General features: G+C 48.5%; 1 protein-coding gene across 2 annotated transcripts; it reads right to left on the reverse strand.

Moving 5' to 3' along the window:
- Nucleotides 1-834: 834 nt before the first annotated feature.
- Nucleotides 835-10601, reverse strand: topbp1 (DNA topoisomerase II binding protein 1). 2 transcript variants are annotated; one of them, XM_088283564.1, is made up of 28 exons: nt 9558-10601; nt 9315-9411; nt 9056-9190; nt 8820-8963; nt 8353-8534; nt 7955-8148; nt 7693-7869; nt 7421-7587; nt 6838-7001; nt 6519-6766; nt 6127-6452; nt 5830-6002; nt 5510-5721; nt 4967-5295; nt 4688-4873; nt 4453-4568; nt 4235-4358; nt 4010-4159; nt 3620-3707; nt 3393-3546; nt 3052-3281; nt 2771-2913; nt 2609-2696; nt 2277-2440; nt 2066-2194; nt 1540-1629; nt 1288-1449; nt 835-1053 (listed from the first exon to the last, which is right to left on the reverse strand). In XM_088283564.1, exons 2-28 carry the CDS (start codon nt 9399-9401, stop codon nt 925-927), a joined length of 4491 nt encoding a protein of 1496 aa, XP_088139690.1. In that variant the 5' UTR covers nt 9402-9411; nt 9558-10601; the 3' UTR covers nt 835-924. The 2 variants fall into 2 exon arrangements, 1 of the variants encoding a protein (XP_088139690.1); XR_015839962.1 differs by lacking the exon at nt 835-1053 and having other exon boundaries at nt 1302-1449; nt 1540-1649.
- Nucleotides 10602-10726: the final 125 nt, after the last annotated feature.

Genomic DNA, 10726 nt, shown 5'->3' on the forward strand with positions numbered 1-10726 from the left:
GTTGAGTTTATTTTGTTACTTTGGTTCAATAAAGCGATTGAATTTATGAAATTACCCCAAACTTAAGCCTTTTACACACTCTTTCCTCTCTGTCACATTCAATATCTAAATTTTATTTTGGTTCTTGTACTATATATTGTTTTTGCACACCGCTGGTGCAGTTTTCAAAATTCAGGATCCAACTTAATGGCGTGCAGTCTTGTGTAAATCAACCCCAGTCCACTCATTTGAATTAATGTGCTTTGCTTCCCTTTTGAGAGGAAAAACCTCACGCAGCTAAAGATGCATCGGGCTCCACAACGGTTAACCTCTCTCCATTTTTTACATGTTGTCTTCGAATTCTGAAAAAGTAATGAGCTTAATTTGGAGAACATGAAGGGGCCTGCTTTTAAAAGTAGAAAGATAAAATGAGAGAAAAGTATAAACTCAAACGAAGTACTGAAACATGAAATATCGTGCAGTGAAGTGCAGTAACAAAGTATTTGTAATTGTGCCTCCCACCATGATCAACGCGAATACAATTTGGTGTTTACTGCATAGTCGCACAAGCAGAATTGCAATTGGCAAAAAAAAAGACAATTAATCAAAGTGAGATAATGAGAAATGTCTCACCCAATGATGAATCAAATGAATCCGCGTGCCTAAAAAAAATAAGAGCACATCAAGCATCAACACAAGCGTGACGATTTGGCGCCCCCTGCAGACCAACCACTGTACCTGCACCCCAAAATAAAGCATGACTGGCCATTTTCTGCAGTGGCCCTCCTCAGAGTCATCAATCACTGCTTGCAGCCACACTGCAGTCCTCAGCCAGACGCAACAGAGGGACGCCACAAGCGCTATGCTTACTTTATTTCATACAACAAAACAATCTTATTTACAATATTTTCTAGTGGGGGTGGGTATGAGAGCTCAGGGGTGCTTTCAGTGCAGACGAGACTTTTTCAGACGGGAGGTGTGCTCTGCCGCTTTGCGTTTCAGTGACGGCGAGCCGGGCGCCTCTTCGGGGGGGCTCTCGGTGAGGAGGTAGAGCGCCGTAGGAGGGATGGGCTCCTGCAGCGGGAGAAAACCTCGTAAATCCCGACGCATAAAAGTGTCCAAAAGACACGGGAATGAACCCCTTGTTTCTTTTCTATTTATCGTTTCAATTTGTGTATCATTCATTCGTTATATTTTTGAGTAATGAGTAATTGAATAAATAAATAAATAAAAGAAAGGCTGTTTAAAAAAATAAATAAAATTTTAGGCTTAGTTGAAAAGATATAAAATGACCCAACGTGTAGTGACCTGCATGAGGTAGTCGGCGATGTACTCAGGCTTCAGGCACGTGACGCCCTGGGCGGAGGCATCCGACACGTCCACCCGGACGTCTCCCGGACGGAGGCGGCTGAAGTCGGCAAACAAGTGCGTGGCCACCTTGTACATTGCAGGAGAGGCGCTCGGCAGCACCTGGATGAAATCAGAGCACAAAAATAAAAAAATTAAAAAAAAGTGAGCCAAAATGTGTTGTTACGTTGATGACAAAGCTGGCACTCGAACCTTGGCCCCGCCCGACTCCAGCAAGCGCCTGAAGCCGGCCGCTCGGCTCTGGTCGATGTTCAGCATCACCGTCCAGCCGCAGAAGGCTCCCTGGAAAAACACAGACAGTGCTACCTCCCCAAAAAAAAAAAGAAAGAAAAAAAAAAATCCAGAAACACAAGGGTGCTTTAAAATGAACTCTAATAAGTTGAATCCTCACTCCTCGAATACATTTTTTAGCACGCTAATTCATAAGAATATTATTCGGTGAGAGAAAAAGCTACTTTTAAATACTTTCCATTTCATTTAAACCTGAAAAACGATTTAGTTGCTTTTATTCATAAAAACAGATTTTTTTTTTGTGATGACTCGATTATTCAAAAAATGAATTTCCATTCATAAATTTTTTAATTTGAAAATACTTTGGTGATAAAATTAAGGTTGGTGATAAAAACACCACATTTCATGAAATCTCTCTTTCGAAAATCTTAGCATTTTGACACAATTTCAGAGGGACTTGCAAGGTCAAATATGAGCTTCCACGCACTTCCTGTTCCGAAGGTCCCCGCAGCGCCTTCCTCCAGCGCATGGCCGCGAACGCTAAGAGCCTCTGCTGCGAGCTGATGGAGGGCAAAGCGTCCAGGATGGAGCTGCTGCCCCACTCGTAATCGTCCTCCTGGAGCGCGTGACACAAAACCACAATTAGGACTAATCGCACGTATGGTGGGTGGAGTACGTCGCCGCGTCGTCGGGCCCACCGGAATGAAGCGGCCAACGGATCGACAAGCCTCCAAGTACGAGCGATGCAGGATCCATTTGCCGGCCGCCATGGCCGCCAGGTACTTTTCGTTGCGCAGGGGCTTGCCTACGATGATGTGCGAGCAGCTGGAATCAAACGACTGCTTGTCCAGGATGACGCCACCTACAGGCGGAGCAGACCAGAGCAATTAGAGAGAAACAAGTCGCAGACTCTTTTAGTTTCATTCAGCAAAAAAAAGCATTTTCATTCATGCAATTTCATTCCCGTGCCACAGGTAGGCTCATTTCCAAAGAGCTCGTTTACAGACACAATTTGGGCAGCAGGACTCACCAAGCTCTTCGATGAGGTGACTGTAATCGATACGCTCCTGAGGAGCGAGCGAGGACATCTGGAAGATGGGCGGCGTCCTCGCTTCCTCCTAAAAAGTAGCAAGACGCGCTTTCAGCCTCCGGACGCCGCCACTCGTCCATCACATTCAATTCGAACTCTCACCTCTGGCTCGGGAGCCACCGAGGGCTTGGCGAGGGGGAAGGCGATGCTCGGTGCTTCGGGAGTCAGGATGTTATTCTGCGGTTCCTCCTGCGGGGGCGCTGTCGCCTTCTTGCCCATTTGCTGCTCGATGACGTCACAGGCCGCTGATGAGAGGAAGAAGGGCCAACAACATAATCTTAATTTGGGGGTGAGGGACATGGGTGCACGTTTCAAAACACATATGCACCAAGGTTTGTTTTGTTCATGAAAATTAATTAAATAAACTTCAACCTGTTACGTACCCATCGCCATCAGCTCAGAGTCATTCATGGAGTCCGTGAGCTGTCCGACATGCTGCGGGACGGTCTGCGAAGAAGCCGTCAGAAGTTCAGAGTGCTGCGAGGGACTACCGGGCCACTGTCGGTTGTCGGCCAGCTTGGCCCTCTCCTCTCTGGCCGTCGGATCGTCCCAAACGATCTGCTCGCTCTGAGAGGAGTCTGTGACGTGCTCCAGAGCAGCTGCTCTGGAGACCCTTCGAGGAGGAAAATCTCATGTTAAGAGGTTACATTTCCATTTGATCTTCCAAAGGAATCCAATTATTTTGCATTTAAAAAAAAAATATTCTGCAGACCGCTCTTCTGACCTCAACGCTTCCAGAGTTCGTCTGCCGCTGCCCGAAGTGTTAGGGGTGGAGTCAGCGCCCCCCGTCCGCCTGCTGGTCGTCTTCTTGGTGGCCGACATGATTTCTTGGAGTGTTTTCTGCAGATTCTCTCTCATCTGCAGCGTCTCGGCAATATCTGGAAAAGACGTTGAAAGACATGACATGCGACCTTAGTTGAAGTTGAAGGAGCGAGCTGGAGTAACACCGACCTTTTTTGTCCGCAGGGTCGTCTTGATCTCCGTTCCCATCACTTGCAGGGCAAGAAGTGGAAGCGTCCTCTGCGGCCTTTTGCTCAGACTGCGGATGGATATTTAAATGTTAGCAACGATGACGGCTCGCCATCATACACTAGCAAAAGCTATACTGTAAAAATAATTAGGAATGTTTGACACCATTTTTCTCCCCAGACTGTTACCAGTACAAGTACTCACTCTTGAAGTACTCACCAATTACTTTTGATATATAAAATTTCGTTGAACTCAATGACAAAAAATTAGGAACACAGACTTTTGTTTCTATTGTAGATTCTGTCAAAATGCTCCAGGACAGCGCCAACTAGTGTCAAGGAGGACTCACTGGTTGGCATCATTTGGACCTACTTTGTCTTCTGTGTTCTCTTGCCGTTGCGTTCGTGTGAAAGGGGGAGACCTCTGCGAGTTGCTGGGAACCTGACTGAGGTTCAGGCTCATCTTGGGGTTGTAGGTGAAAGGATACAGAGACTCCGGGACGTGCCTCCGCTCCTCGGCGCACTACAAGACAACAACCAACAAATGTCGGCATTGAGGTCTTACAGGGAACGTGGACAGCGTCGGCGGGAGACGTACAGCTTCCAGCCAATGTTGCGAGACCACGTGCAGGCCCCTTTCCTTCACGCTTTGGTATTCCCGACTGTTGTCGCCCGATCGGCCCTGGTAGATGAAGTGTGTGACCGTATCGTCGAAGGCCCATCTTAACACACGAAAAGGACGCTTCGCTTTATTTTTATTTTTTCCGATTGTCATGCTTCTTTGCTTTCAAAGACGTTAAAGCCGACTGTGACAACCTGAATTCGGCTCCGAGTGAGGCTGCCACGGCGTTGAGCTCGATCTGCATCTTGCGCAGCTTCTTCCCCACGCAAATCACGACGCCCGTCAACGGGCTGCCGTCCTTTTTTAACGCCTGGACACAATAAAATGTCAGGGGTTGCCAAAGTTTGACCCATAGCGTATACAAAAGAGGTGAGCAGTAAAAAGTTGAGGGGAGGAAAAAAAAAAACAGATGTGTGGTGAGGTCCCAACCTCCTTCTTGACGGTGGCGAGCTGCGGGCTGGCCGAGACCGCTTGCATGTCGGCGAGGTTGCAACCCCAGGCGCTATTGGCCAGCGCCACCTTCAGGTCCCTGTTGATGACGTCTGTCAGTGGCGTCTCCGCCTTCTCGCTGGGCTTGGACGGCCCGCCTGGCGTGTCCAGCAGCTCCAAACCGGCCTGTAGGCAAAATACAGTCCTTACACAATTTCTCCTTAAAATTCAAAGTAAAAAGTATTTGATCTTTTTTTTTATTGGTTTATTGTGCCCCACCTTGACATTGAATGCGGGCCTGAAGAGCTGACCCCGGGTGAGAAAACGGGACGGCGTGTCCAGCTGCCACGAGGGTTCCGTGCCGAGGGACTTCCTGCGACCGTCCTCCTGGCTTTGCTTGGGTGTGCCCGCGACCTCCTTGGACTTCTTCTCATCCAGCAGCGAGCGGAACATTTTGCTCTGGAAGCGTCCCAGATCCAGCGGCGTGACGGCCTTAACGTTCTGCGGACGCAGCAGCGGGACTTCTGGAGAGACGCGTGCCGGTCGGGGCTGCGGCGGGGGCATGGACATCCCCTGGGACGCGCCGACAAAACTCTCCTCCTCCCTTTCTGGGGATGAAATATAAAACATTGGTCAATCATAGTGGAGCTTTATGATCCTTGTAAAGGTTTGGATGTTATTATGGTGCATCCAGCAAATATTCACACGTTCCTCTAGATTGCACCTTTTAAGCTCTAATCATTTTGGAATAAGGCTTTAACATCACAACAACAAACGTGGATACTTTGCGGCTGCCCCATAGAATGATGAATTTTTGCAAACCGGGCGAAGGCGGCAGGTCAACCAGAAAGCGCTCCTCGGCCACCCTCTGGCCGGTCCTGGCCGATGCCAAGATCCAGTGCATGGTGATGGCCGGGAGTCCCCACTTCTTGGCCGCTTGGTACTTGGTGCCGTCGGGGCTCTGCAGCACCAGGTGAGTGCTGGCCAGCATTGCTTTCTTGGGGTTGGCCAAGCGCACAAAATAGTCCTGGACACTGCCACAGTCAAGAGTCAAACAAACTTGAAAAGCGGAAATAATTTGGACATTTTTTAATTGCAAAATTGTTCGTCTCGTTTGAAACGTGTGACGGAGGAAGACTTACGTGGCTCCCAGATGCTTGGCCAGCTCCACCAGCGACTCGCGCTCGGCTCCCGTGAACTGGCTGACAGAAAGGACGCAATCGTTGAGAGGCGAGCGTCCGCTCATCACGGGAACGGGAGTGAACAGTGGATTGGACGAGAGCTCCAGGAGACACTCCCTCTCCACACACGTGGCCTGAAGACACAAACATTTGAGTGAAGGAAGAAATAGCTGACATTTTAAGAAAATAATCCCCCCCCCCCAAAAAAAAATCTGCAAATAGAAAATATGCAGGGGAACAGAAAAGATGTGAACTCACCAACCAGGTATCCGTGACCACCTCGTCCACCGTGGCCTCCACAGAGCAGCCCAACAGAGGGACCACAGCGTAGTCGGCGATGGCGCGCGAGGCGCTCACCAGTACGCGGCCTCCGTTTTCCGTCACAAGCAAGGAGAGCTGGCCCTCGGCCTCGGCGCCGAAGCCCAGCAGCAAGAAGCGTTTTCCGGCAAAGAGACCCGCCTCACTAGCCTCGTGCAAGGTGGAGTCCGCCTTCGATTTGCCGCTGCGGTGGAGGCTCCAGGAATGCTCGGCGGCCGCATTGACGGCCGTCTCGTTGTCGTGCTCGGCTGGCGGCGGCTCATCAACTTGAAATCATAAATAACACAATAAATACAAATCAAAATGAAGTGCAGTGTTACGACAAAACTTACTAACTGTCGGGTCGTCATCCATGTACTGCGAGAGGAGGTCCTCCTCCGCTTGCTTCAGACTTGGCGTGGCGGGACTAGCGGCGGGAGGTCCCACCGAGAGCCTGGAGGCGGCCGTGCGACGGGCCGGCACAACCAGCACCTCTGCCGGGGAGGGAGGCAGACAGTCCGGGTGCAGGAAGCCTTCTTCCGGGAGGAGACGGCCTTCGGAGAAGCTTTCTAGCAGCCACTGGACGGTCACCACGTGAGGTCTGGCAAACAACAACCACAACGGAGTCAGCGCGAGCGTCTTCTCCATGACGTTCCTGGACTTGAAGCCAACCTGTGAGTCGTTTTGGACAAAAAAGTCTTGAGGTCCTGGTCGGGTTCTCCAGAGACCACATGTGTGAGCTCCTCGCTGAGCTGGTTGAAGCAAAGACCCCCCGCAGCGCTCACCAGCCGCCGTAGCTTCTCCTGCTTCTTCACGGGCAGGCCGCACAGGTACAGCTGCACCACAGTCACCGGGGAAAATCATGAAACAAAAACTGGCAAAAAAACATCAGCGAGAATGTGAGCGCAATAAATCAAAGGTTACACGACTGTAACTACGCTTCTATGAATCCCAAATGTTCTGTGACTCCAAAATTAACACACCTGCTCCCTAATCACACTTAAGAGAAGCCAGACACTGAAGATTTTGCATAATTTTGACAGTTTCACTTCAGGGTGTACTCACTTTTGTTGCTGAAGGTTGACATATTAATGGGGGGGTGTTATTTTGAGGGGATAGAAAATGTCTAGTTCTACAAACGAGACATTCCAATTGTAGCAGAGTGTTAATACCTCAGCATTCCCCATGAGAAGATAGAATCAGATATTTACAAAAATGTGAGAAGTCTGCTCATTTATATGAACGGAGGACTTGCCTTACAGCCGTCCAGGAGGTCCTCCGAGGGTCGCATGGTGAGATCCAGACTGTGAAGGGGGTCCGGAGCATCCACGCGGCTGACGCTTGCATTGGTGAGGGCCGTGTCGTTAACTGTCACGTTGGTGTTGAGTGAGATGCGACTCAAACCCAGCAGTGAAGGACCCTCTGGATGCAAAAGGAGGCGTTGATTTCGCCAGTGCAGACGAAACACCCTCAAGAGCAGTGGTTGCTCAAATCATGATTTCACGTGAAACGAACGGCAACGCCTACCTTCCTTTTTGCCGGAGTTGGTGGGTGTGGACGTGTTTGGCCGGGAGCTTTTGGAGGCAGCACGCTGCACGATGTAGCGACTCTCGTCCTGACTGAACCCCTTCTCGATGCTGTCGAACAGCCAGCGCAGAGACACGCAGTACACGTTCCATTTGCGCGCGCACTCGTACTTCTGACCTGTACAGACAAACACAGAAGACAATGAGATGGGGGGGGGGGACTTAAGACGCGTCACGGCAAATAATAATGGTCGACGACTTGCCCGAGGGTTCGTTAACGATGAGGTGCGTGCACTCGTTCATTTTGAGCTGGCCCGTGTAGCGGGCACCGTGCTGCTCGCACAGACGCTGCACTTCTTTGCGCTCGATGCTGGAGAGGCCCGTCACGCACACGGCGCAGCCCCGCAGCACCGGGCACAAGTGCTCCTCAACGGGCAGCTCCGTGTACCTGAACAGACTGAAGAGGGAGACAGCTTACTGTTACTGCGGAAACATGTTGACTGGCTCTCCTTTCCCACATGTGAGGACATCACAGTAAGTATACAGTAATTCCCCCTCCATTGCGGATTCCAGGTTCACAGTCCTATATTGCAAACCACCCACCCAGAAGATATGCAATGAACTATGTGGTGGAACAATGTTTTGGGGGGGGGGGGGTTACCTGTTTTGAGACTTTTCCCAGCAGGCTTTGACCCAGGAAGGAAGGAGAATGGGTTTGCCCAAATTGGCGGCCACCAGGTACTTTTTGCTGCCCACTTCGCCGGCGATCAGGTGCGTAACGGACACGTTGAGGTCCAGATAAACGCGCCCACCCATCAGCTGCACCAGATCCATCACCTCAGCCTGCAAACACACAAGCAATAAGAACAATTTACCGAAATAAAGTGATGCACACAGGCGTTAAAAAAAAAAAAAAAATCAAAATAATGCGCAACTAATGACTGCCTAATTGAGTTTATTACAACTTCATTTAAAAAAAACAAAAAAAAAAAACACAATTTAGTATCATGCAATTTTATTTTATCAAAGTATATTTGACATACTATACGCCAGTTATGTTACATTGGGTTAAGCTCTGCGTTAGTCTGCAAATTTACACAATTTGTGACTAATAATGAGATGACGAACCCGTGCTGTTTTATCCAGGCTGGTGCAGGAGATGGTGACGTTGGCCATGGCCATGTTGTAGACCGGCTTTTCTGCTTTGGGTACGCAAAGCTGCTGCGGCAGGCAGAAAACCACAACGAGCGGACTCACGATCCGACAGCCAAGCTACAAGATCAGACACAAAGAGGGAAGATAACGTCCAAGAATTCTGTGCAAGTCGGCATTGACGTTTATGAGAATGTGAGACAGGTTAATACATTCTTGCAGTGCTGGAAGGCGGGCGTGTCAAAGTCAGTGAAGACAAACAAAGACTTATCCTTGTGGTCCATCTTTAACACATCTTTTTCACTGATCTTCGTGACGTATTTTTCAGACTGAAGCTCCATAATAGCCTGAAAACATTTGAAGACAAAGATCATAATCAACAGCTGCAAATGTGAATTGTGACTGTTTGAAGATGGATGAACGGAAGAATTTTTTAACTTTCCACGGGAATTAAGTCAGACAACAGTTCACCTCATAAGCTTTGGCAGCATACTCTGATCTTTGTCCTTGACTTCCTACAAACTTGACAATAAAATCCCCATTGTATCCTTTGGACATGATGACCAACCTAAAAAAATACATTTCAAGACACCACTTAAAATCTAATGTGCGCATTTGATCACGGATGACGTGATTATTTTACTACGAATAACAATTACCGCGTTAGCTACAGTTTCATTATCATCAAACTTCCATCATAGCCAACCGACTTACCTCCTGCGGGGCCTCGAAGACCGTCAAAAAATTCTACCGACAGTAAAATGTACTTGAAGACAAGTCAAAACATTACTTAAAGACGGTTACCGGTGAGCTAAAATACTTTTACTATTTGATAAAATGTCATTTATACTCGCGGTTAATCCGTCGCAAAAGTGGCGAATACCACATTTCTTTCCCTTTTTCGATGTCAAATTGATCTGGTTCGCGCCTCGGCGTCACTTCTGCAGGGTTACAAGCTAATCGAACCGTGTGGAAACAATAGCATCGACCAGGCGTGATGGAAGGGCATATACGGTGCTCATAGTAATGGTATTTTTTGTGATAGGAGGGTGGGTAATTATTCTGGCGGGTACTGCCAGAATCAGTACCCCCTGACACAGAATAAGTCACTTGATGTTTGGGGTTAATATTTTTGTGATTGGAGGGGGGGGGGGTACTTATTCTGGTAGGTGCTGACAGAATCAGTATCCCCTGGTAACTTTCCTACTGCGTAAGTGGTCATTGAATGCACCTCGAGTCCGACGCAGAACGCGAGTGTCTTTTTTTAATTCTTTTGCTGCCCTTGACGCGGCTATCAGTGGTTATAAAAAAATAAACAAATCAGTCAATTGAAATACAATTACGTGTTCTCTAACAGGATACCACCTATCTGTATTTTGCCACTTAATTTGATCTCGCTGGAAACATGATAGCCCACTTCACTCATCCTCACCCCATTTCATCGTGTTTTGATCACTGAAATTCACTGAAGGTAGCTTCATTGATTGCGAAATTTCTTTGTTCTAACGAATGCAAATGCAGGAAATTTCCCCCCAATTTCGGCGGAGTCAAACGCTTACTTTACGTGTTAAATTGTAGCGAATGGTGTGCTGAAAACCACACCGACGGATACTACCTATTTTATGCAAAACCTGGTTTAAATTACAGCAAATCAAAAACACAAAATTATACATTCTCCACGCCTGTCAATGAAAACAAACGTAGTAACATCGCGCCGCCTTCAGTCAATCCGTGCGCGCTCCCGCGTCAGGGGATACAGATTTTTCTGGGGGTAAGTACTTTGGCACGACACCGGTGTTACAGGCCAATTAAACCGAGTGGAGTGTGACACTGACTAACAGAGTTCCTACAAACCAATCGAGTCCTATGTACTCTTCGTACAG

This window comes from Idiotropiscis lumnitzeri, chromosome 19 (genome assembly GCF_059441095.1).
Source record: "Idiotropiscis lumnitzeri isolate Australia: NSW breed Sydney's pygmy pipehorse chromosome 19, RoL_Ilum_1.0, whole genome shotgun sequence".
Classification (NCBI taxonomy): domain Eukaryota; kingdom Metazoa; phylum Chordata; class Actinopteri; order Syngnathiformes; family Syngnathidae; genus Idiotropiscis; species Idiotropiscis lumnitzeri.

What these genes read in the sequence shown, in the direction of transcription:
- topbp1 (XM_088283564.1), bottom strand. Translation starts at nt 9,401, where the DNA reads ATGTCCAAAGGATACAATGGGGATTTTATTGTCAAGTTTGTAGGAAGT. An exon ending in GCCAAGCATCTGGGAGCCAC is followed by an intron (nt 5,722 to 5,829) that starts GTAAGTCTTCCT and finishes TGACTGTGGCAG; the next exon opens with TGTCCAGGACTATTTTGTGC. An exon ending in GGGGACCTTCGGAACAGGAA is followed by an intron (nt 1,630 to 2,065) that starts GTGCGTGGAAGC and finishes GTGTTTTTCCAG; the next exon opens with GGAGCCTTCTGCGGCTGGAC.